The sequence below is a fragment of the Cydia pomonella genome, chromosome 15, assembly GCF_033807575.1.
Source record: "Cydia pomonella isolate Wapato2018A chromosome 15, ilCydPomo1, whole genome shotgun sequence".
Lineage (NCBI taxonomy): Eukaryota > Metazoa > Arthropoda > Insecta > Lepidoptera > Tortricidae > Cydia > Cydia pomonella.
The window spans coordinates 5,486,149-5,514,055 of NC_084717.1; the positions used below are offsets into that span (position 1 = coordinate 5,486,149).

General features: G+C 37.1%; 1 protein-coding gene across 2 annotated transcripts; it reads right to left on the minus strand.

Moving 5' to 3' along the window:
• Window positions 1-283: 283 nt before the first annotated feature.
• Window positions 284-27,369, minus strand: LOC133525637 (ninjurin-A). Of its 2 annotated transcripts, none has more exons than XM_061861960.1 (7): window positions 26,975-27,369; window positions 11,738-11,822; window positions 9,273-9,380; window positions 6,881-6,973; window positions 5,014-5,090; window positions 4,092-4,265; window positions 284-3,359 (listed from the first exon to the last, which is right to left on the minus strand). In XM_061861960.1, the coding sequence occupies exons 1-7, from the start codon at window positions 27,137-27,139 to the stop codon at window positions 3,174-3,176; spliced, it is 888 nt and encodes a 295-aa protein (XP_061717944.1). In that variant the 5' UTR covers window positions 27,140-27,369; the 3' UTR covers window positions 284-3,173. The 2 variants fall into 2 exon arrangements, with proteins under 2 accessions (XP_061717944.1, XP_061717945.1); XM_061861961.1 differs by having other exon boundaries at window positions 6,926-6,973; window positions 26,975-27,256.
• Between the last annotated feature and the right edge of the window lie 538 nt (window positions 27,370-27,907).

Here is a 27,907-nt window from a genome sequence, read left to right on the forward strand (position 1 = left end):
AGCTATATACTCATCTTAATTTAGATTCGTGTGAGATAGGGAACATGCATGAACTGTAGGGGGCAGTACAGGAGCCCCACCCTTTATTGGCTTTACTATATGACATCTATTTCAGTTTTTAATTTATGTGACTACATAAAAACATAAATCAAAATAATTAATAAAAAGATTTAATTTATTCCCTAAGTTGATTTTTTTATAAAAAAATAAAATAGAAAGATAGAGTAGAGATATTGGGAGATAGGAGTAGAGATAGAGGGTCATTTAATCTGAAACACATTGCTATAAATATAAACATTTTTTATTGCACTTTCAAGTCATATAAATTACAATGATTAGTTCTCTACACGAAAATATGCTTGGTTTATACCATATTGGTTGACAAAATTAATGTTGGTAGAGTCCGTCCAAGCTAACTATGCAACCGACGTTGACAGATCAAAGTGTAAACCAACGTTTATGATGAGATTCCATACTTGCTATGCTATGCAGAGTTAGCTTGGTCCGACTATGTGGCCCGATTTTTATTGTGTTGTAGAATTATTTCAGTTAGATTTAATAAAATGCTGCTGGTTTGAAAAGCTCCCCATTGTGGATGGAATAAATACGAAATCCCAATTTGGGACAAACAATAATGTATACAATATTCCGTTGAATTACGAAAACACCACTCAGTGAAAGATGTTTCGGACTAGGTGAAATTGGAGATGTTCAAAAGGCTCTTGAGTAGCTGACGGGTCTTCCCTAAGGGGGCAAGTGCACAAAAGATCCCTGGAGGAGGATGGTTCAGGGACTCGAATCCGCCAGGGCCCTCGAAAATCATAAGTTAAGATAAAGTGAAATTGCGCTTACTATGGGGAGCTCTACTATTTAATTTAAGCACCAAACTTAATACGACAAATAGATAAAAATCGGGCCATGTACCGAAGACTGAATAAATTACACAACTTCATATTTTAAATATAATTAATATTTACATAGAACTTACTCGTTATACATACAATTTAAAGTTTAACCTATAATTAAGTAACAATACTAAATATGAATAATCAGATCAAAGCTTGAGTAGTTTTTCTTAGTTTTTCATGTCTTTATATCAAAAAGAAGAAAATTTAATCATTATTTAAATATATACTATGTTGCCTTAAAAAAGTATAAATGCAAGATATATGAGCTTATTTGAAATTATTTAAAACAACTCAGGTTTTAAATATCGTAACTGAGATTCATTAGATTCAATGAACGGTTAAATGCATATTAAATTATCCAATTTCAAGAGATCCTTACCCTAACTTAAAGCAGTGTAAAGAGAGTACAGGGACAGGGAAAGACGGGGGTCTCATCAATCTGGCTCGGGAGATCGCGTAGTGTAGGTGATACGCGCTACATACATAATGTAGCGCATGTCTGCCTTGCCAATGTTTAGGCAAGTAGCTACTTACCCTATCTTTTACAAAATTGTCCCGATCGGGTATACAAAACAGGAAATCACTATGCGCCACACAGCAGCATAAAGATCTACGCTTGTTCCTTATTTAATAAGGTTAGTATGACGGTAAAATAATTAGCTAAAAATAATATTCTGACCAGTTTCACAGTATTTGATAGTACCTACTTTATATACCTACAACTATTTTTGTCAGGCACTTTAAGTGAATTTATCATAAGTTAAATTGCATACATGTACTTTAAGTACAAGGTACTTACACTAACTTAGATCTGGGTCATAAGAATACGTTTTGATATTAGAATTGCATACATATAATCATTGTTTTAATTATAATTAGTTAGCTACTATCTTATTTGCAATTTTGAGGTTTTTCGTTCAATCAGGTAAAACTATTAGTTTAGCACCTCCATATATGTACATATTTGTATGGTCTAATTGGTTTACCGAATTGTCACAGTTGTGCTAACTGTACATTGGTACACAGGGGTTCCAAATATACGAATCTGGTTACAGATTATATAATATCATTGGCTACAGATAGATTGAACCAACAATATGTAGGTACAGGTATGCAATGAAAGGGTGGCCAACAGCAGATTTCCGATGACAAAATTTGTTGCATAAAAAAAACTAAAACAGACAAACTAGAACTATGTATTTATTTTTATGAAAAGAAGATGAATGTGGATTACATTTACTGAAAATTACCCTTCGTCTGAAAAATATATGTCGCCCTTCGCAATGTACGCGCTCCTCCAAACTTTTCCGCATATTCCTAAATTATACATAACTTAAGTACCTCACAGTGGGGTACTAAGTGAAACAAAAACTTTGGTACAATATGCCTCAGTAGCATAGCACGATGGTCTGCTGGCCAGCGATCAATTGTTACTTTACTAATCAATCCGCAACACTCAAGAAACTAAAACACCTCCCCGCGTCTATCGCACTTCGCGTTCGAAAATTCTTTGAATTTAAATTTGGAAATCTACCGCTGGACACCTGTATATTGCAATGAAATTGTTGTATGTGTAAAGGGCCATTGTTAAGTTGTGACATCGGACCGTGTATTTCCGATAGCAGGGAACTCGAACTGCAGAAAACAACGTAAGTAGGTACTTAACTATCTCATGACCCTGAAAGTCGTTACTCGTAACCGTAACTATGCGGAATCGAAGAACGCATTTATGCCTACGGGGTTTACAGAGCGTTCGAGTTGCCCACAGACTACTTACACAGCCACCGCATTATGAAGCGTTTACAAAGAGCACGAGGTCACCACACATAGTGGCAAATTTTACTTGTAAAATGCTATGATTTTTAACAGCGCGACTGAGTTGTATTCTACACCATTCTATAACAGCCCAGGGTGCGTAGACACGATGCCAATCGGTAAGGCTCCGTTGCGAACGAAATGCAACTTCTCTGTTGCATTAATATGGAAGGTAGAGATATAACTACGCTACGCTATTACGGAGTGTGAACGATTGGCATCTTGTCTACGCACCGAGATACACCCCTAAAGCTTAGGTTTTTGGAAATATTTTAATTATATACGAGTAGTTATCGTACTCGTAGGTAGGCACAGCTGGAATAAGCTGTCGCGCTCCCTTAGCTGGAGCGCTTAATGTGTGGTGACCTCGATTGTCTTACATGCTCCGTCTGGTAGTCGAGATGGTCTGTGGAATTGCCTGTGCTCATCAACCTAAACTCCTCCAAACCTTTAAACGCCATTTACAGCCGTAACCTGCGGCGTAGCCACACTGAACGAGGTGATGAACACGTTGACTATGGTGACGAGGAACACGCCCAGCACCGTCATGTTGTTGATCTTGTCCGCCTTGCAGATCTCCTTCTTGTCGTTCACGTCGTAACGGCTGTTCATTATCAGCCCTACGCCTACTGCTACCTGAAAACGTTAACACTATTGATTCTATTCGTACCTAAACCTAAAATTATATTCGCGTATACTTTTTTTATGGAGTTCCTGACTCAGTTATACGACACTTTGGTGAACTACAATGAAACAATCACGTAGCACAGTGGGTACAAGACCAAAGAAAAACAATAGCACAGGACATATTCAATGATATTAGTCTTTAGCCCTAGACTTTGTTTGGGCGGGACTTACATTTTCACTTTCGTAGAAAAAGTACTGTCTCTTCTCTTCTCAGCATATATGCGTCTACTGCTGAACATATGCCTCTTTCATGGATTTCCATGTTGTTCTGTATGCGGCGGTTCTATGCCAGGTCGGCCCTGCCGTCTTTCTGATATCGTCCGACCATCGTGCATCGTGTTGGCTCGTGGTTTTCCGTCACCTCGGCTTCCCAGTCGAGGTCTCCAGAACAGTACTCTTTGGCCCCATCGGTCATCATCCCATCCCAAAAGTATTGTATATATATATTACATATCGTAACTTCTTGAAGTTGGCTGTCAGTCCTTGTAATTGTAGGCTTGCACCACGGCTTATAGTAGAAATAACCAACCTGCAGGAGGATGCTGATGGATATCAACGCCAGGCCCGGGTAGAAGTATGGGTGCGCGGTGAAAGACTCGAGAACGTATCGCAGCTGGTTCGCGTTGGCTGACAGAACAACCCAGTCCTTGTACTTGTAGGCTTGTAGTATAAATAACCAACCTGCAGTAGGATGCTGATGGATATAAACGCCAGGCTCGGGTAGAAGTATGGATGCGCGGTGGAAGATTCGAGAACGTATCGCAGCTGGTTCGCGTTGGCTGACAGCAGAGCCAAGTCCATCATGCCTTGGGCCAAGTTCTTCTTCTGCTGATAGGTGTTCACATCGGGGATGGACTGGAACACGATTTGGTAACAATTGGTAAGTACAACATTATAGTAAATGTAAGAAATGGTATATAAGAGTGGAGCGTATTACTGAGCCAGAACCCTTTTGTTTTGCTGCAACGCACACAGCACACATTACCTTTTATTGATGCTTTTTGTTCTTTATTTAATTTTTATTTTGGTGTTGCTATTGTTTGTATTATTTTTTTGTTTAGATGTGTGTATTGTGGCAAGCGAATAAATGGTTTATCTATCTATCTATTGAAGATGACAGATGTACAAAAGTCTAAAACAAGACTATCTTAAATATTCCCAGCTGTGTCTTTACCAATTAGTATCTAGAAAAAAAGACGACGAAGAATTAACACGTAAATTGCGCGTATACTAAAGCTATCCAGTCCGATACCATCATCAACAACAGCTCATGATAGGAAGATGGTTGAGTCTCTTCTGAGACGAGCTTCAATGCCTGGGAAAAAATATATTACACAGAAAAAATAAAATGATTTATATAATCTTCTGCAGTATTTAAGCTGTAAGTAATTCTCCTTCTTCCTGCCCTTATCCCTCATGTTCCTCTCTTCCATTCTTCTCTATCTTTCGTCACCTCAGCACTCACTCCTTTCTTTCTCATAGATAGATAGATAGAATACTCTTTATTGGCACACCTCAGTAAAAAGTTACAAGAAAATAAACAATTCCGACAACAGGCGGCAGGCAGTTAGTTAAGCTGTAATTGATAAGCTTATATTCTTACCCCTGGTGGAAATGGAGACCCAGGACGGTCAACACCAAACCGCGTGTCCAGACCATTGCTGAAACCGTGAACGCCATCTGAAATCGCACAGTGACATGATCAGTATTAAATACTTTTACAATAACCCACCCTTTGCATGCTCTAGGTACATCAACTTTATGAGTCTTAAAAGGCCTTAAGACGAACTAGGATTTAAACTCCGCTAAATAGTAGTTACAGCGAAGAAATTTAGAGGTGAAGCCCCCAAGTGCAAAGTACGTAACAAAAAAAGGCAATGTTGATTTGCATAATTTTGAGTACTACGATCACGTAGTGTGTCTGTAGTTATGTACGTGTACGAGTAGTTTGATCCATTGCTATCGATGCTGACTGTACCTACTAAGTATAAGGTTATATCATGCAAGAATATTTAACAACATGCATAAGTTTCATCCAAAATACACAAAAAATATCCTGTTCCGGATAAAAGGTAAAATAAATCGATCTTAAATTTGACAGGGTATTGCATGGACACATTGGACACATCATGAATGGAATTCAATCATAAGTGGCCCTGCAATTCTTAATTCTAGATTCTTTGTAACATGCGACATGCCATGCTAGTAATGTGTCGCGAGGAACAATTTAAATCGGCCTTTCTTAAAATAGCTTATAATTCTATCGATTCCAAACAGTTTGTCTTTTTGCAGATCTTCTACAGTAAATATAGGTATGTTTAGTAGGTATGGTATCTTTTGGAAAATATTTCTTTGGTTCCAAGCTAATTAAACGAAGCTAGCTTTAATTTCAATTGTTCCATTGTGTAAAGTAATTATTCTATAGTGGCGCATAGTACATTTGTAGTCAACAACATAGACAATTAACAACATGCAAATTACACCAACCTACGTGACATCGATCATAATTCGAACCTATAAGGAACAGTAAATTGACTTGATTAAATTTTGCAAGTTAATCTTGATTATAAGTTGTAAGATAATGCTAAAAGGGGATTTTCAGCGGGCCTATGATTGATGGTTGCATTTTGTCATCATGATGTCTCATGATGGCCGTCACGTTCTAAGTATCAAGGTATAAGGTTGATAGTGACACGATGTGATAAAACCGCAGCCATTCTATCCGTGCAACTTCACAAACAAGGATAACTGTCTAAGTAAGTGATGTAAAGTCATGTAGGGTGAGAGAAACATAGTTTATTATGCTCGGGGCAAGCAAAACAGTATGAGGATTCCCTAATACACGTGTTTCTCTTGTTTCTCTTACATCATCTAACATTATAAAATATTCTTATGTTATGAGAGTAAATGCCAAGATATTTCACAGTCGTCCTTATTGATTTCTGAATTTAAAAGTACGTAGGAAGCCTACAATCGTTGTCACATAAGTAGGTATATATCACTACTGAAAGACCACTCTGGAAAATAAGTACTTAATAAAATAGGCACCAAATACCGACCGAGACCGACTGATTCGAACTAATATAAGAAAAGGTAACAATTGGCAGTGGATGTAGTTTCTAAATATGTACCTCCTATTTTATTTTTTGCCAGTAGCGACAGCGTGCCCAAGCCGTTCGGAGCGATCACGGGAACTTCGAATATCAGATATTCGAATACCAGATGAATGAAAGATTGTAAGGTCAGTCAATAATATTTCTGCTAAACCTATGGTATACACCCCTTACTCCCTTATAAAGGACGTGCATTAATAAATAAAAATTGTCTTTTTTTTTCGTTATACGTCTTATGATTCGTGTCGAAGGAGCTATTACCAAAGTTGGTACTTATTCAAAAACCGTGCCGCTCAATCAACTAAGAACGTTCCAGAGTGATCGTTCAACTACATTGTTGACAGTGCGTCCAGTCACCAGGATAGTCGGGTACGTCGTCCCCGGACGTCCACAGCCATTTACCCTCGTCGTGCTCCGAGTCCGGCGGCTCCTTATGAGAGTTCTCGCTGTCTGGAACACCAAGTAGACAAAGTCTAATTGTAGTTACAATAAAATAGATACATTTATAGGCGGGTCCACACAGAACAAGCCGCCTCGCGAGGAAATTGCCTCGCGAAGCAGCTCGGTCGGTGGAGACGTTCCTCGGCCGAGGTAATGAGGCCGAGGCACGTCTACACAGACCGAGCTGTAGCGCGCGGTTATTATTACGTATTAAGGCACGGGACCGTACTCGTTCAAGAGTTTGCTACCACGTAACCTAAACCGAAAACTTAATGCCTATATTAGCAGGTGTTCCGCCCTCCTCCTTAATTCACGGTAGCCCCCTTGCCGTTGAAGGCTCTAAATCGAAAAAGAAATATCGAAGAACATTATACAGCCAAGAGGCCCCATATTTATGGGCGCGAAGCACATAAATAGGGGGCTCATTAGCTGCATTCTCAGGCACGCTCCCTATATTTATGTTAAATAATTTAAAGTTACTACATTATTACATATTGCATACCTATGTAACTGACGGCCCAAATGGGGTGAAAAATCACGGTCGGACGGACAAAGAAATGGTCCTTATCCTTGCCTTTTAACTTTGAGGTATGAAACCTGTTTATTGAAATATAATAACAACGTTGCCTTCATACAATATATACTTATTATGATCATCGTGTCGTGCCTTCACGACACGATGATCATAATGATGATGATCATGATTCGTGGCTATCAAGTCATGTTAGCGTTGTCTCTAAGAAGTTCCTCTAAGTTCAAAGAAGTTATTAATGATGTGTAATAAAATTATCATACAGAGTGCCCGACATTCAGTGTGCATAAAGATTGAATGCAATATTATCAGTAGCCATTGCATTGTCACATTATGTTGGTTAAGGACACCGTTATCCAAAGGATAGGCGACGGGTCACCACTTCCCGACATCAAGGTTGCCAAGCCGACAACAATCTCATCTCAAATATATAAAAGCTATTCCTATGGTAGTGATAATAAGTATAGGGGGAGCAGGGATAATGGTGTTCATCTCAATATATTGATACAATTAGTTCGTAGAGTGGCTCTACGGCTTTTCGCTTGAAGCGAGAAGGGAGTGGCAAAAAAGACAAGGGTTCTAGTCATTTCTCTGAGGTACTTTCGGTCCCTTACAACTCCACGATTGTCACTTTTAAGTTTTTCTCGATTTGTTACCAGCTTACCTAAGGGACTAAAGGATGACTCACGTTAGACCGGCCCGGGGCCGGGCCGGGGCGTCCGACACTATTTGTTTTCTTACGACGGGTGATCGATGGTAACGTATGCTTTATATAGAAAACGAAGTGTCGGACGCCCCGGGCCGGCCTGGCGTGAGTCATCCTTAATGTGGTGTCCATCAATATAAATACATACGTGGCTAGAAACCCATATAAATATTCGGTGCATATAAGCAGTCGACAATTTCGATAGATTGAAGATTCGGTGGACTATTTAATATCCCTCGGGCAAATAAAAAGGAAGTAAGACTCAATAAGTACGTAAGTAAGTTAGGTAGGTTCCGATTTTAAATGTAGCAACATTTGGTGCACTTATCAAAAGCATCAATTAAACAATGCCGTAATTATTGTACTTATGTATTGAGGTGAGCTCAATTCAAACCAACAATGTTATCGCCGCGGTTTGCGGCAACGACCAAATAGATAACAGCCTTGTTTGTGAGTCAAACATGATTGTATCTCCTTAAAGGTCTTTGCCAGAGCGGAGTCGACAAATATATAACTGTCACAAAATAGCACATTCGATTCAAGCACATGCATTACAAGTAAAGGGTCTTTCATCAGTATGGGTTCTTTTATGCATTTTCAACAGTGGGAATGTCATTATACACGTCAAGTTTCATATAAATTAAACATTAATAATAACATTTCACATTTTATCATTGCAAGTGCAATGCAGGGTTAAGTAGCTTGGTCCGACTCTAAGTGAGACTTGACGTGACAAGATTATAGACTCGGTAGACAATAAAATTGCAACCGTAACAAAATATCTTAAGACTTAAGACTGGCAACTATGGGTATGGGTATGTATGAGATGCAACCCTGTCAAATATGAATGTCGTCTCTGTGCTGACAGATAGCATAACGGCAATATCAGACATTTATTGTATTTTTGCGACTTTTAGTCATACTTAACTACCCCAAAATCACGAAAAAAAAAAAAACAATCCCTAGAAAGCATCTACTTTACGAAGTTTGACCAATAATGAAAATGTTTCTGCGTGACCCACAGATTCACCCCGTAGGTATGAGGGTTAAAAATATTATGTAGAACCAACCTGCATCAAGCTCCGGTTTCTTGTCGCTGGGTTCCAGGAGCCCGTCATCGATGCCGGGGTACGGTGCGGGGGCCGCTGGGGTCTCGTCCAGGTCATCCACCTCGGGACCTGCGCGAAGGCATAACAAGCGTGCGTGAAGCAAATAAAATTGAGAAGCTCACTAAAATGAGTTGAGATAGTAAATTGTAAAAAAGAAATATTGATTTAAGCAAATAATATCTAAATTTTTTATTCATAAATCATTTATTTTGCTGGAAACATTTTTTTTTTTTACTTAAGTACTAATTCTGACCTCAGGAATACGTGGTTAAAATCAGTCAGGTTATAAGTAATGTAAGTTCCATTTTCCATAGGAAGAAAAACCGGTCAAGTGAGAGTTCGTTTTACTCGCGCACCGAGGGTTCCGTACCAGAGGCGGCGTTAGGCGTGGGCGACGTGGGCCTCCGCCTACGGCCTCGCGGTCCGAGGGACCTCGCGCCTCAAATAAGTATAATACCTCGGACACAACGTAAAAGTGTTCGTTATTTCTTGCGCCACCAGAGCGCCTCGCTAAATGTACCATGCCCACATAAAATTTTGGTATTGCCCCGCCACTGTTCCGTACAAACTATGAATTATCTCGTGTAACTATAAAGGTGAAAGACTTTTGAACAGAAGTACCTATACTAAGTATAATTGTGTACAGCGCCATCTATCGGCAAATTGTCTAACTAATTTGCGTGATGTAATGCACGTATGTTGGTTTTTCGAGGATAATTCTCTATCATGTGAACCGATTTCAAAAATTCTTCTTTTATTTGAAAGGAGGTGTATTTAATATAATTTCATAGAAATTTCAAGCGTAATAAACACACGTAAAGTTGGTTAAATTGCAAACTGATTTCGGAAAGCTTTTTAGTTACTTAATTAAAAAAAAGTTAGCAAGATAGAGATCTGAGTATATTTTTCCTGCAAAATTTATAGTAATGTTAATATCATGTAAAAATATCATAATTTTTCGTCGGTAAACTTCGGAGATAAGGGGGGACACGGTCATTTTTTTCACATTTTCCTTCATAAATCAATTATTTATCTCTATGGAAAATAAAATAAAAAAATGTTTTGGAAAGTACGATTTGAGCTATTTCAAATGATACCCTACTTGACCTAGTCACTAGAATTTAAAATTTTGCCCCCTCTTCATATTGGGAATTTTCCATAGTTAATAAAAATAAAAAACCAAATGATACTTTCAATGTGTCTGGGTTAGCGTTATTGATAACTATTTCAAATCATTAGCTTAGTTGGTTCTCGACTTTCTCGAGATATTTAGCGATGTGACAGACGGACGGACAGCACCATAAGGGTTCCTTTTGTACCTTTTTTTTTGGTACGGAACCCTAAAAATGAGATGATATTCTAGTACAATCACCAACAGAAGTAACTAAATACTTATATAGATCGAGAAGTTCAAAATGTATACCTATACTTAGCCTTACTTAAATGTGTACGGATTACGCTCTTATCACTTTAATATTATCAGGCAACAGAGTTTTTACTGCTATAATTCGTGTCACCCACGATGACGCGCAGATTTTTCAAATTTAACCATTAAATACATGGCAATACGAGTCAAGGCTCGCGTCGTCGTGAATGACACGATCTAAACTGCTGCTGTAACTGTTTAGCACTCACGCGCGGAAATTACGCATACAATTTTGACAGGGGCTGTTAATTACTTATCATGGCCAATGATAAATTAACCTAACATATTTGTACCTGCGGTCTAGGATTAATAAATTGTCCTTTTTAATTGTTATGCGGGTCCCATCAGGAACAGTAGCACTTACATACCGTAGATTCCTACTCACGTAGATACGACCATACTGACCTAAATTGTAGCGATAAGGCTTTAAAGTAAAGTTTTAAGCCGTCCACAAGCTAATTAAACATTCAATACATCCATTGGGCATCCGAAACAATAAGTTTTGAATTTACAAAAAAACTAAGCCATAAGTTATTGAAAATAGTAAAGTACTTACCTAAATATAGTTAATTGACTATACTTCGTGGACAGGATATGCGTGCAAGGATTTAATTACTATGTCGTGACGACTATGTGACTCATTAGCTCTTTGTTAATGTTCAAGTAATACCAGGTCGGTAATAACCGCATACTTGAGAATCCAGGATAATGCACCAAGTGCAGTCATCAGGCTTTTCAATTGTTATTAACGATTCTAACGAATATAGTTTCAAAACTTTTGGTTGAAAGGGTAAGTCGTCATCCGAATGTCACATAGAGGATGTTCAGTATAAGTTAAAGTTTTTTTTATACTTTAAACGTTGTTAATGTATATTCCGATTTGTCCCCGTCATACATGACGCGGGGACATATGGGAATGATTCATTTCATATGATGAATGCACCTATTCCCATCTGTGCCCGAGGGGACAAAATAAGACACCGTTGTCAATCTGACTTACCGGCTAGCGGCGGTTGCTGCTTTTCTCGATGTGGCTCCAGCAGGGGCTGCGAAGGTTCCGAGTCCTTATCCTTGTGGGTCACGTGCTGGAAACGTTATTGACAACGGTTAATATTGGATTATCCATACAGTATATATCTTCCTGGATCCCTAAGTCCTTCAATAAAGGAAAACTCCTCGATTAAATTTAAATTTTATTTTTAATAAATTAACCTTTCGTACCGATTAGTCCGAGTAGAAATCGTTTCGGCACCCCCCCTCCCCCCCCCCCCTTCCTTCATCCCGTAGTGTTCTCGTATAAATAATGGGATAAAAATGAGCATATATTTTCATCCGGGTTTTAAACCGTTCAGCGGTAGTTGTTTGACTGAACAAGTAAATAACATCCAAGTAATAGAAACTAACAAAAACATCAAATATTTAACGCAACCTGTGATGCGTTTGACGAAACCTGTGTTACATTTGTCGAGTAAAAAAGACTTGATCATTGGGACACTATTTAATACTTAGTTATGGACTGGGATATAGTTTTCATAACAAAGAGATACATTTAAAAATGTTAAAAGAGAGTATTCGTGATATCTTTAGTTTATTCAGCTAGCTAAGCTGAATTTAGAATTCATTAAAATAACAATATACATCATGGATATATACGGAGGATTACTAGTTACTATCAGGAAATGATGTAGAACTGTCTATAGTTACGCTGTGACGTAGCACAAGAAAGCGGGGTTTCCCGCGTTGAAAGAATTTCTGTTTATTTTCGAACGTCAACGCATTGAGTGCAAATTTATTTTACTTTTGCCAAATAGTTCGAGGAACTCATTACATTATATATTTATTTTAATGAACGCGTTGGTAACAGGTATTATAATGTATTTGACGACCGGTTTGGCCTAGTGGGTAGTGACCCTGCCTACGAAGCTGATGGTCCCGGGTTCAAATCCTGGTAAGGGCATTTATTCGTGTGATGAGCATGGATATTTGTTCCTGAGTCATGGGTGTTTTCTATGTATTTAAGTATTTATAAATATTTATATATTATATATATCGTTGTCTAGGTACCCTCAACACAAGCCTTATTGAGCTTACTGTGGGACTTAATCAATTTGTGTAATAATGTCCTATAATATTTATTTATTTATTTATATGAAAGTAAATCTTTATTTAAAAACCTGATATGTCATAAGGTCATATAGGTGTTACAAATATGAAAAGTTTCACAATGGGTCCCGGTGGGATGTAGCAATTGTCGCTATAACTGGGTAAGTAGATTAAGTAGGTAGTTATTCTATTCTTTTATTATATTATTCCTATTTGAGTAGGTACGAAAAGATGCCAGGATGAAAGTTTACACTTTTTCTACACCATGTGTTTGACATCGCTCTTGGTTCCCCCGCCCCACTTCGCACATATTAACTACTTTAACCTCTAGTTATAACTAGTTAAAATGATTTGCGTATCGTATCGCGAAGCATATTAGTAGTGATAGATACGTACCTATCTATCACATACATACAAAAAGTATCTAAGAGTTTTTAAATACCTATATTTTCTACAATTAAAGAAAAAAACTCCCAACTGAGTAGATCATTTATTATCTACAGTGACGTGATCATTTCCACACATTATACTCGTAGAAGTTTCGTTTTGTGTTTTTTATAAACGGTTAATACTTAGCTAGGCTCCCAGGAATTATCCTCTCTACCCCGTGTGTCCTAATTACCTATCATTTGGTCTAAATACCTCATTAAAGTCTTTAAAATACATGTGATCTGACATAGTTTGCTATCGGCTGTCCGGCCTTGACACTGTAGGAAGCGGCATTATTTAACTGGAAAACTTGCTTCTATTATACCTACATTATAATACATCATAGGTACTTAGATATTTATCTTAGGTATGTACTTAATATCTCATCGAAAACGATAAACCTTGGCCTTAGGGCTTTAAAATCAGCGACCAAAATTTTAATTCATATTGATGAAAATAAAAGTACTTATAACGTTTTTGGATTTCGTTGTGTACGAATAGGTACTAATCAATAAGGTACCGTATTCCTTTTTATAAATGGAAACAAACCTAAATCAAACCATAAAACGAATAAACAAAAACTACTATCCCTAGAACCAATATGAAAAGTATTGAAGCAAAAAGTATTATAGATACATTAGACATTACCTTCCAATGAAAACAGAATTAAAACTCTGTATTTAACTGTTTTAATTAGCATCTGCTAGACACGGAGACGGCAACAGTAAATACGTAATGACCTTATTGTAAAGCCATTAAGAGTCATTTTTCGATTGTTTCCTAAATTTGGTTTAGTTTGACGAGTCACAAACGACAGAGGTCACGGCCGGTTGTTTTCATGGCTATATGTCACAGCGGCTAATGTTAGTTATTGCCACAGCTGCATATTAGCCAGAAACAGAGACAGTTTTGTATCTAACATTTATTATCACACATTTATTTTCGTCATTCTTAGGTGCTCCAAGTAATTGATCGCCAACATCTGCCATTGCCGCTTCTTTCCGCCATCGCTCTACGCGACAACATGTACACCTTTACCACTCAGGTGGTTGACAGTCCTCACCTGAGCGTTTTTCCAGAAACTTCCTGTCTCTACCATCAAGCGATTCGTCTGCACGTTTGTCTCCTACGTATATCATACAAAAAAAAATAGCATACACTCGAGCGTCTTGTTCACGGCCAATATTTAAAACGTCTATATCTAACATATGGGTCTGCATTCATACACAGATTTGACCCATACATACATAGATACATTGCAAGTTAATATAAAGCTTGTAAAAACAGAAATTATTTATTTCGGGCAACAAAGACCCATAAATAAATACATTACAGACTAACATACTTACATAAAATAAAATAAAAACATTTTGGGGACACAACAGTATTTTGCTGCGCGACCTGTTCTGAGGGCCTACCGCGTAACGTGTTGCCTCTCTGTCGCACTTGTAAATTCGTACATAAGTATGACAGGATGGCAACACGTCGAACGTGGTTCGCGGTAGGCCCTCTGGTGTAGGATTCGGCAGTTTCCAATGGACCCACGGCTACGCGGCAAGGGATACACTAAGAGCTAATATATGCTTATGTTTATAGTTACTAAAGATTAGTATCTAAAACATGTCTATTTCTAATATTTCGGAAGGTGATCCGCGGCAGTACATCGACCCCGCCTACACATATTGACTCAACTGTTTATCATATTGTATAGCGGCCTTCGGTTAGCAAAAACTGTACGAGACTTTTGTAAGTAGGCTTAGATTTGTTGCGTCAGCGTTTCACATCATTTGGAAATATTTAGGTAGAATTACTTATTTCTAGAATACTCAATAAGGTATATGTTTGTGCCCATATTCGAGCGTCCTGAAGATTCAAGCGATAAGATACTTTTTCTAGCCTTTCTGGACGTTGCATTAGGTGCAGAGAATGAAATTTATTTACATTATTGGTATACAAGGTACTCGTGCAAGGTACTTAGGTTTACTCTTGAGTGGTGTGGGTGGCACCGCGGACATTGAATCAGTTTAAAGATGACGATAAAAAATAATTTTGTCACGATATTTTTAAAATGTAAAAATGCCAGCAAATGTTCCATTGTCTTTACTCTTTATAGAATTGCTGTATGTTAACTCCTCGATTTCATGGAGCGATTTAAGGCTGGTAGCTGGTAGGTAGGTAAATGATATTATATTATATAATCAATCATTTCATCCTTGATGTTGAAATATAACGATAAAAAATAATATTATTACGAATCGCTATAGTTTACAAATGCAAAAAATGCAAAAATGCCAGCAAATGATCCATTGTCTTTACAGAATTACTAAGCTGTAACTGTATGTTAACAATTCGATCTCACGATTTAAGGCAGGTAGGTAGGTAAATGATAACGATCAATCAATCATTGCATCCTTGATGCATTGTTGAAATATAACGATGAAAAAAATAATATCACGAATAGATTAGTTAGTTTTCAAATGCCAGCAAAAGTCCATTGTCTTTTTAGAATTGCTAAGCTGTATGTTGAGTTACCGCCTCGATCTCACGATCTTAATTAAGGCTGGTAGGTAGGTAAATGATGACGATCAATCAATCATTTCATCTTTCATGCACTGTTGGAATAAGTATAACAGGCGTCTTCTGGATAGGCATGTCCTCCTTCTTCTTAGGTTTTTTCAACTGGTTCATTGGCTAGGTTAAGATGCAAACCTAGCATAAATCGATAATGAATAAGTACGGTTTCACTCAACTTAACCTTACCATTATAAAAATGGTAAACAATGGTAGGCTTAAGAAAAACAGGGATTCTCTACCAAACCATATTACGAGTAAGCAACAGTTCTATCTAATTTTTGGCATGGTCACCATATTGAGCAAGTATGGTACCTGGAAGTTCTACATACCTATAACATTGTTTATTTACATGCGTTTAAAACTCTAGCCAAATAAAACCTTTCAAATAAAATAAAAACATATATAAATAGCATGGCATGGATGCCTGGATGGCATGCAGGTCGTGCTGTACCTAGGCAACCTAGATATGCAAAGTCCACAAACGCTATAAGTAGTGTAATATATGTATGTATGTATGTATGTATATACTTTATTGTACATAGAAATAAAAACACGAAAAACACAGTTACAGAGTAAATTAAATACAGCAAAGGCGAACTTATCCCTGTATGGGATCTCTTCCAGTTAACCTTTGAGGAAATGAGTAAAACAGAAGTAAACGCAAGTGAAGTGTTAGTATATAAACGCGTGTAAAGGCGTAATTACTTGAGCATGCAATGCAATCGCATTTTTCTGTCCTTAGTTTCGATTACGTATCTAGTACCTAACATATTTAATATATTTATACCCATTCTTAACAACTCAACAAATTTGTACTTATTGATTTTTGTTGGGGCGAGTCCCATATTAACAATTCAATTTTCCAAAGAGCAAATTTTATACGACCAAGATAATCTTATAATCATAATTGCAAAGTTATGAATTAGTTTAAAGACTATAGTTTCTCTCGGGCTCCAGCGACTCAGACACACCTTATTAAATAATTTATAAACACCAGTTTGAAAAAACTAAGTACCTGTTACGGTATCAAACTTTTGTTTTTTTTTTTTTTTTATATTACACAGTAAGCTCAATAAGGCTTGTATTGAGGGTACTTAGACAACGATATATATAATATATAAATATTTATAAATACTTAAATACATAGAAAACACCCATGACTCAGGAACAAATATCCATGCTCATCACACGAATAAATGCCCTTACCAGGATTTGAACCCGGGACCATCAGCTTCGTAGGCAGGGTCACTACCCACTAGGCCAAACCGGTCGTCAAAATTAAGAAACCAAATCAGTTATTAGATTATCATTTTTAAATATTTGGGTACAATAAGAACAGTCGCTGAGTCACGATACCAAATATTTGATGTATTAAATTATTCACGAGGTTTTACCGGAGTTCGCGTCACAGGGCTCTACGTAAATGCGAAAGGCTGTGATTGCTGCGAACGAGAGATGACGCTATGTGACAATATGGCAACCGGTTCCAAACCACATACTTTCGAATAATAACTATTCTTAGGGCACAGAGGGCCTTCCGCGAACCACGTTCGACGTGTTGCCTCTCAGTTGCACTTGTAAATTCGTACGTAAGTATGACAGGGAGGCAACACGTCGAACGTGGTTCGCGGTAGGCCCTCTGATATCTCAGTTTTACGAAAAATCTCGATTACTAATTTTAATTAACTAACAAGTTAACGTTGAGGTTAAAGCCAAATTATTATAATTATTATTTTAACTCTACAAAGTGACAGAAAGTGACTTGACCAATTGGCTACTTGGATACATTTCAGCCTTCAATTCGCTACATATCACGAAAGTAGATATTAATTACACAGAACATATAAATTACCTTATTATTATATTCTGTGTAAGTATAGCCATATAGAAGCCCTATGTTGTCAAGTCCACCTTCTATCACATTCTCGAGTCAAATAGGCCCCCTGTATATCAATAATACCACCATGCGCCACTTATATACAGTAAAATTCAAATTGAGGTAACAATCATTATTAAATTACATTAAATTATAATTTATAGATTAAGTTTGTAGATATGCATGCACCATCTGGACAATATTTGTATGCCTAATGGCTAAGCATAGTGATACTTTCTTATTTACATTTGTATGATCTGTGAAAACCTATGTTTACAATTGAGGTGAACTTAAATCTGAATGTGAATAGAGCTCTAGTTACATCAATAAATAAAAAGAAAGAAGTTCCCATTCTACACCAATACAAACCTTTGGCACACAAGTTTAACAAAAGTAGAACGTACAGTTAAATCTTTTGTATTTAGGAAACAGAGAAGGCCCAAAGGGGTCACAATCCATACGTTTGAGTTGAATGCACTAAGTGAGATGGTTTGGTGTGGTCATGCGTAAAACTATATGTTTAATTATGTGAAGTTAAATAAATACATTGATAATTTTACGGGATAATCATACACAAATCGATTTAGTAAGCTCAATAAGGCTGATGTTAAAAGACGAAAATATAATACCCAATATGTTATCAACAAGGTGTTGTTTTTTCAGTCATGATACTCGTAGGTACTCATGATACACATGTAAATTAAGTGCTCTCACTATTATGTAGAGGTCTGCGACATGTGTCCAACCAGACGGCAAACCACTCGATTTAACCGCAGGTTACCATCTATCAGTCGGCTCGCATCAAGCAAACCAACACAATGTTTATTGTTCCATTCAACTTAATGAATCATATCAACGAGTTGCCAACTCACCCAACGGAGGATACACTTCCTTATTGGAAGCTTCTTATTGTTGTTATTGGGAATTGATAACATTGAAGGCGTTATGACGTGAGAGTATCATGAGAATTACTGCAGAAGTACAGAATATACTTACTTCAATTCTACTATTAGGTTTCAAGTAAATAAAGATTTATTTATTTATTTACCATAGTTCGTGTCATCCACAATGACGCGCAGATTGACACTTTATTGTACGTAAGATTAATACAATTGAACGAGAACCTCATTGACCCTCTTCCGATATATTAAACTGGGTTTAATTCGCTGTCAAAGAAAATATATATTAAATGCGTTTCAATGTGTCTGTTATTTTGTTTATATATTCATGTTTTTTTCGTATTTCTTTCAAATTGGAATGTAATTTTTATTCCTTGAAATTTCGGTGTGTTTGAAAACAAAGAAGAAAATATTTTTAGTCCTTTTATTTTTTCGTAGTAGTGATAACCCTGACGTACAACTGCCACAGATTTGCTGGCTCGGGTGCGGGGTATGATAATCACACCCACTCATTGACATATATATCTAAGGCCGGGCCTTACGGCCACTAAGAATGGCGCTAGTTCAGTGGTGTCACTCTCGAATTCGAGCTAATCGTGCCGTCTAACGGAACTAGTTACGACCAATCGCGCGCTCGATGCGAACTCATCAACCAATCGCGTTGCGGCGTCAGACTATGCACGATTGACTCGAATTTGTGTGCGTGACACCGCTGTACTAGCCCCATTCTTATTGTCCGTAAGGCCCGTCCTTAGATATACATGTCAATGCACCCACTGTATTTCCTAAATACAGCTTTACGTATTTTCGACATCGTGAGGAAACCAAACTAACCCCAATACACAAATCACAGAGTACTATATCATTTCACTGTCATCTGTATTATAACCTGTGTTTCACAAATAAAATATTACTTACAGCCTAGTTTTTTTTATACTACGTCGGTGGCAAACAAGCATACGACCCGCCTGAAGGTAAGCAGTCTCCGTAGCCTATGTACGCCTGCAACTCCAGAGGAGTTAAATGCGCGTTGCCGAACCTAGTTTACCCCCTGAGTTGGAAGGTCAGATGGCAGTCGCTTTCTTAAAAACTAGTGACTACGCCAATTCTCGCGATTATATGCAGGGGGTCAGTAATCTCTGCAGCTTACTGTACATATACTATACACACTAATTAGTTTAATTAGTTAACTACTTATAAAAAGGTAATTATGACGTAAAAAAAGTTTTCCTTAAGTTATCTAATTAGGACGAATTACATTTACAATAAAGTAGATATTTCTAATTAATATTGATGTATGTCATAGTCTCTTCGCTGCCAAGGGCTTAGCCCTTAGTTCTGAGTAATTAAAGTTATAATACAAGTGGACTAGCAAAGTGCATACCCTTGGCATAGCGATGTTGAGTCAGTGTGTCCTGTAAGATGACTGGTTGTGGATCTCTTGGAAGCCTCCAAGGTGGTGGTATCAGAAGTGAGTGGCAAGCGAAAATATTAGTTACTTTAATTTACTGCTCAACCTTCAATGTAATTGGTTCAGAAGTGAGGAACTTTAAATCATTATTGTCTTATAGGCATCATACATATTGTGGCTATTTCAACTTTATTGATAATCTCTCTAGAAATTGTTTATATGACATTGTTTTAACCCCCTGAGACCAAAATTATAAACGCATAATAAAAAAAAAAAACCCTGAGACCTTGTGTACAATGTTTTGCAGGTACATATTGTGCAATCTTCAGATTTAATATTTTAAAATATTTTATCTTTTGAATCTTTTAAAGAATAACAAAAAGTTTCAATTTTAAATTAAAAAAAAAAACTGTAATAAAATGTTTTGATTTGATTACTTCTTCTGGGTATCCGGAGGTCAAACAGTAGGTGAGGAAACGTTTTCCTGTTTAGTAAGTCATCTAATAATTATGACTTTTTAAGATTTCAGATTGCTGATATTTCTGATTTCAGCCGCATTGCTCCTCGAAACTTTGCCGAACCGTGACTTAAGGTATTTAAGTATAATGTTGTACATTCTCATTACCCTGGTGGAATAAATCTTCCTCGACTCATCGAGCGCCGATTTCTCGGTTGCAATTTTCCACTCTCTCGATATCGAGCATATGCGCGGAGAAATGGGCACGCTCACACGACGCGCGGATTACTGCACGCACCCGCGCAGGCGCATCTTAGGACCCTTCTCTATTCTATTGCAATCTGTCGTTAAACGGCTAACAGGTGTATTGATTGGGTATTAGGTACGATAAGGTCGGTATGTACCTGTGTTAACCTTTCAGGGTGTGGTTTAATATGGATTTTCATCAACTCTACTGCACAGGAATTTTTTGTACTTGATTCGTAAATAACGATAACTTCACAGTATTATACGATTAAATTCGAATTGAAGTCAAATACAAATTACTTTGTTTTTCAGAGATGTTCGAAATTTTAACGTCATTATAAAATCGAATTTGATTACGCATTAATTACTCGTACATTTTCACAGATAGTACTTAAAAATTAAAAAATAATAATACATAATAATAATTAATTTTCACAGATACTTAAGCCATCTTGTATAACAAAACAGTTAATCTTTATGCTCGCCGTAATTTGCGGTTTTTAACTCATTATAGACGATTTATGGTATGTGTATAGATAAACTTTTACACATTTGACTTTTACGCGTTTGTGCGCGACTGCTTTATTAAAATAACTTTATAGCTACTTCATCCAGCTGAACAGTGAACCGCGATTGAATATCGTAGTTTGTATTAGGGCCTTACTCGCGAACAACAGTGGCGAAGTGTGTTTTGATCCCATGAGCTGGGGTCTAATCCCATTTGTCCCCGCTGGGCACAGATGGGAATAGGCGTTTTCATATAGATCATTGCCATTTGTCCCCGCTGGGCACAGGTGGGAATAGGCGTTTTCATATAGATCATTCCCATATGTCCCCGCCTCATGTTAGGCGGCGGTCACCGGGATGGGGAAAAAATGGGTATACACTTTTCCATGTAGGATCGAGCCGGGACATCTGCGAATAACCGTCTCATTTAGAACGATAATATTAGGTAAAACATAGTTATACTTAATTATAATGCACAACTATTACGATTATTTTGGTTCAGGTCTTAATCTTAACCATGATATGTTTAGTAAAATATAAAAATTCTGAGAAAAAATCGTTGCAAGTAAAAATAACTTTGGAATCACTCCAATATCTCCAAGAAAAAGAAGTCTTTCAAACTAACCACTTATGCCGTGTTTCAAATTAGATACATAATTTCATTACGCGTCATTTTATATTACAATGTAGACGGAATGAATGGATCCACTATGTCTGGTATAAAAGGTGACTTACGTACGACTCCTACAGGGGTTATCAAGTTATCATAGCCCCGAATATTTTTTGTGGCAAAGAATGTAGTAGTAGCATATTTACTTGGCTTGGTTTGCAAGGTGTTACAAAAAAAATTACGGGGCTGGTCGTCCAAGTCAGCCAACCCTCCATACACATATCAAAAAAAAAATCCGTTTAAAAAATTTTTCTTCTACCTTTTCCCAGTGAGAACAATACCTTAGAACATGATAGTATCATGTATCCTGTTGTATAGGTTCTATTAATATTCGGTATCATGATGATACCGAATATGCACGGATCCCCACTTTTATGTTATGTCCATTAGGGAAGACTCGCCAAATAACATTTTGACCGAGACCGGGCTTAATAAATTAAATTTTGATATCAGCATTCATTTTTAGAAATGTAATATTCCTGGTTGTGCATGGCAGAGTTTACTAAATTTAAGTTTTGCTGGATTATGCAGCATGCTCCACTTGCGACGGTCAAAAAGTACAGAAGCTCAAGGTAACGGTAATACCAGTGTCATAAACTGCAGTACCTAAGCCTCACCGCCTTAAATACAAGCTTAAAGGGACAACATAGTTAGTCATTAACCCGGAGGTCCAAGGATAGCGGTCGGTGAATCAGAACTTCAAATTATCCTAATTCGACTGGCGTTATGATGAAGCTTAGTATGGCTTATTATACTTATTTTTTATTATTAAGATAAAGATATTTTATTATTCAAGTAGGCATATTTGATGACAATGCGCTTATGAACGTCAAATGAAGCTATACCGGCTCTAACCCTACACCTCTGACCCGAGATTTAAATCCCGCCTCTATTGGAGGAGGGTATCCCAATTATGGCCCGGCAAGAAACTCGGCGGGACACATCTTTTCAACATCATATAATTAACATGCATTAAATAAGAAAAAATACAATTTAAATTACTATAGAAATCATGCAATTACATACAGTAGCTACTTCTCTTTATAGAAATTTGATCAATGCCGGATTTAGAGGTCTGGAGGCCTCGGGCAATAAAGGAGTGGAGGCCCCCTGACCCCAAATTATTTTCCTAATTAAATGGTAAACTCAATTGTGGGGGCCTCTCTTTTGTGGGGGCCCCCTGACCCCAAATTATTTTCCTAATTAAATGGTAAAGTCTATTGTGGGGGCCCCTCTTTTGTGGAGGCCCCGGGGCTGTAGCCCCGGTTGCCCTCCCCTAAATCCGGCCCTGAATTTGATTAAAAATATATATATATGTGTCATATCAAATCATAGAAATCCGTAGCTTTTTCAGAAAACATATCGAATTCTTACAAAAGGAAAAGAAAAATAAAATATAATATAAAGAAATGAGAATATACATTATATAAATCTGACTGGTTGCTATACCTACACAGTATATTTGATGTGCTTTCTGACCTGAGCTGTGTCACGTACGAGTATAATAACTCTACACATAATACAATGATTTTAACTGCTACTTGTTTTTACAGTTTCTGGTTTGGACCATGCATGTTTGTCTGTCAAGTAGTCCTCGACTCTGTAATAAGCCTTCAACATCAATGACTTTTTAAGTAATTCTTAAGAGCTGTGGCAAGGGTAATCTTAAAGCATCGTCAGGTAACTTGTCTTATTTTTATTTTAAACCATTAACCGTTTACTTAGCACTCTACCTTTGAAATTGTGCTATTTCAGTCCCCTTTTTCAGATTTCCTCGCAACTAAAATACACTTTATTCACCTTTACGTTTACTGCATTGTCAAATTTGAGACATTATTCGTTTACTCTGATCACCCAAGATGCATTAGGTTAGGTAGATAGGTATCTACCTTAGGTAAGCTATTCATCAGTGTTAGTGGGTATTTGTGTAAGTATCTAAATACAACTTATAAGTAAGCTCTAATGAAATTATGTATGTATGTATTGCTATTGCAACACAGATAGATTAACTCTTTACCTGTGTACAGGGAGCCGCGAAATTGCACGGAGAAATTATGTATAAATTCATTGCTAAAATAGCCATGCACATTTACGATTGACAGTCGCCATCAGATGAGCGGCCGATGTGCTCAAAAATATCTGAACTACTCTAGCGCCTTGACATAGAGGTGTGTTCAGATATTTGTGAATGCCTTGGCCGCTCCGATGTATCTGATGGCGACTGTACTTAGCTATAAATAAAGCTCGTGATTCGTTTCAGTCGAAACGTGGTTTAACTTTGTGTAATCATTAGCCGGGTCCACACAGAGCGAGCATGTGCACGCCTCGCGCGTATGCTCGCTCTGTGTGGACCCGGCTATTGACGAGGGTTTGTAGGTACACTGGTCTGATTTTAGTGAAGCGGCCGGCAAAGATTATGATGATTAGATATATCCCTGACAGACACATGAAATTTACTTAGTCTTTTGCTAAAAGTGTACCTAGGTGAAACTCTCCCGCAACGAAGAGAAAATAACGCACCGAGTAATATTGTCTCTACCTTATATCTCGAGAAGATTATTTATTTTTCTTGTGAGAAATGACGTATCTTTTTGAAAGCTCGGTTATTATTATAGCGTATAGGTACCTATCAATCTCAGAAAGAACTTTACATGGACCTGCGTATCAAGAAAATTAAAATTTGCGCTGTTGAGCGTAAATAAGTTTGAATAACCACAGTATTATTTTAAGCGATTGTACTTTCCTTTCCACAAGCAATTACTACTCATCGAGACAATTCTAAAAACCCCAAACACAATTAGGTTACGTTGTTTTATCACAGAGTGCCTATGGCCACCTCCTGTCTTCATCATAAGATCACCTCGATGGTACCATAATATTGCATTGTCAACCGACTTACATATGTATGCAAATTTTCAGCTTCATCGGAAACCGGGAAGTAGGTCAAATTTAATTTGCAAGATTTGATTACAGACAGAACGGGACAGGTGAAACTATATAAAAGCTTTTAAAATCCACTGCCTCGGGCAAAACTCGAACTCTAGACTCCCCTGCCTGAGACATTTTCCCATTTTCCTTCATTTCCGATGTTTTTAACATTATGATATATCGGTAGCAGTCATCTTTACTGAATACAACATTATTCTTACATCATCTATTCGGAAAAGGTTTTTTTCTCTGCTTAGAAGGGATCAGTGGCACTTTTTCTCCCTGCTAGGAGGGGTCAAAGTGGCACTTTTCTATTCCAGGACACAATTTTTTAAGCTTTCTGTTTTTTAGCTTAATTAATATTTTGAAACATAATAATTTGCTCATATGTGATGTGAAAAGCTGTATGTGTCACAGGGTAGCAAAATTATTTCCACCTTGGGCGTTAACACTTGAATCCCTCGCTACGCTCGGGACTCTATTGTACAATCCTTCGCGACATTCAGAATTCAATGTACGCCCTCGCCGAAAATATATCATTTTGCTCCCTTGTGACTCACTACTAGTAGCTTCCTACCATATAAAAACTGTGGATAAATTTAATTAGGTATTAGATTTAATTAGGCAGCGTAGTATTTTATCTCGTCTCGTATTGTCGCCGCTTTTACATAAATATGCTAAATATAGTCTGTCAAACCACTTTGTAAGTAGCAAAAAGGGGCAAAATTCAAATTTTCTATGGGACAATAACCCTTCACGCCTAACAGACTATATGATAAATATCAACTTAATCAAATACCTAGGTACCAACAAGTGGTCGAAATATGATATCATCACTGAAATGGGACACCCGAATTCAATTACTTTGCACAAAGCTAGCAGGAATCTGTTTTGCACTAAAAAGACTGTCTATTATTCTTCCACAGGCCCAAGTGCGTAGCAGTTATTTTGCCCTTTTCCATTTTGTGCTAAACTACAGTCTCGAATTTTGGGGAGTCGCCGCTGACTGGCGTCGCGTCTTCGTACTGCAGAAACGAGCTGTAAGAATAGCCAACGCCGCTCCCGGCTCACCAGTTCGACAACTATTTATATCATTACGAATAATGACATTACCATCGCAGTACATTTTCAACATCATAAAGTTCGTACGATCCAACTTTGACACATTTCCTCATAGGACGGGTAACCTAAGATGTTTAAGGAATAGGAACAGAGGTATACTCGAAACATCCAGATTCAGACTAACTAAATCTACCAAAACGACCTATGCTATGGGCCCAAAAATCTATAATGCCATTCCTGAACAAATTGCCACTATATCAAATGATAATTCATTTTATAATAAATTAAAAAAATGTCTAATTGACAACGCCTTTTATGACATGGATGAAATATTGCAAATGTAGAATATGATAAAATATTATAATTTTTAATAATTTGTAACTTTATTGAACGCATTATGTGAATATTTTGATATTATTATCTAAATTTAATTATTAATATTTTTATACACAGTGTTTTTTTTTTATTTGCGTTAATTTTGAGGGTGCATTCCTGAGCTTAAATTAAGTAATATTCTCAAAGACACCGATATTCTAATTAACTCCATTTCGGAGATAATCAATCATTAATTTTTATCTTATAAGGCCCTTACGAGCGTGTACACTTGCCTTAGGGCCTGTTTACTTATTGATTAGTGTTTAGTGCGAGTTCATACATTTGCTACTAAACGTAAGTACTATCTCGGACGATCGACGTTCGAAATGACATTGATATGTCACAGTTTTCAATTGTTTCGTTGAGTTAAATGCAATACCCGTGTTACAACAACGCTATATGCAACATTTAGTTACTTTTTATAAAAATAGTAAAAAAAAAAAAAAAATTTTTTTTTTTGAAAATTAACTATGCCATTTAGTTTCCTTAAACGTACTTACCGATACCCCGAAGTTAACGAAATTCAATAAAAACACGGTGTATTGTTGGTATTAACTAAATTGTAATTTTGACATGTAATGTACGTGTACATTATTAATAATAAATATGAATATGAATATGAATATGGCTTGCAAAATTTTAAGAAATTTTACATGCGAACATTAAACTTAAATAAGTTTGTAAGAATCAAAGAACTTACCGGGTGCTTATCTTTTTCGCTCTTAACATGCACTTCCGGCTCTACTTTCGGTGATGTCGGCTTCCCAAAAACCATTTCCACGGCCTCATGGTCCAACGGGCTCACTAACTTCGGCGATCGCTTCGGAGACTCCGAAATTATGTCCAACTTTGTTTCCGTAGCCATATTATCCACTTACACCAATAATTCAAGTCAATAAGTTTTTATTTATTTACAATTTAGATCGCGTAAATTTTGGAGCGCGAGACGTGCGCTTCGCGCAGATGTTGTAGCAACACTGCAGTTTACTTACTTTACTTTTAAGTTTTGTTTTTAATTTGATGACCAACGCAACGTGGATGCTGACCGCTAGCGGATTCTCATCGCTTTACAGACTCGTACGCTCAATGCAACCAGTGGCAGTGGCTACGATAATCAGAACAAATATGACTCGTACCTACGTAGTTGTAATAGACTTTAGACTCTAAATTTAATTTTATAGCTAAAATTTCTTGTCTTTTGTAACTTTTTTATAGCCAACATATAGGAATTTATGTCTTACATATAAATTACCTCTTACGTCGCATGATTCGTTCAAGTCTCTTGGTTAGGCTTAATTTAAAAAATATTTGAAGAAATGTGTTTTTACCGTATTTTGTTATTTAAATACTATATATTACATATATAATATTAGATTAATGTGCTATACTTCCAAAAGAAAGGGCTACAAACATTTTGCGCGACAGCTAAGTACTCCATAATATAGGTATAGTCTGTTCGGAAACAGAAGAGTAATGGAACGTATTGGGCCCCATACATTCCACGACTCTTTCCGCACAAACTAAAAATTTACCTACGGTCATAGGGGCCATCATTCGTCGCGAGAGGTATAGGTATGCGTACTTATAATCAAAACACAAATTCATTCCGGTTCAAATCAAACCGTTGGTTCTC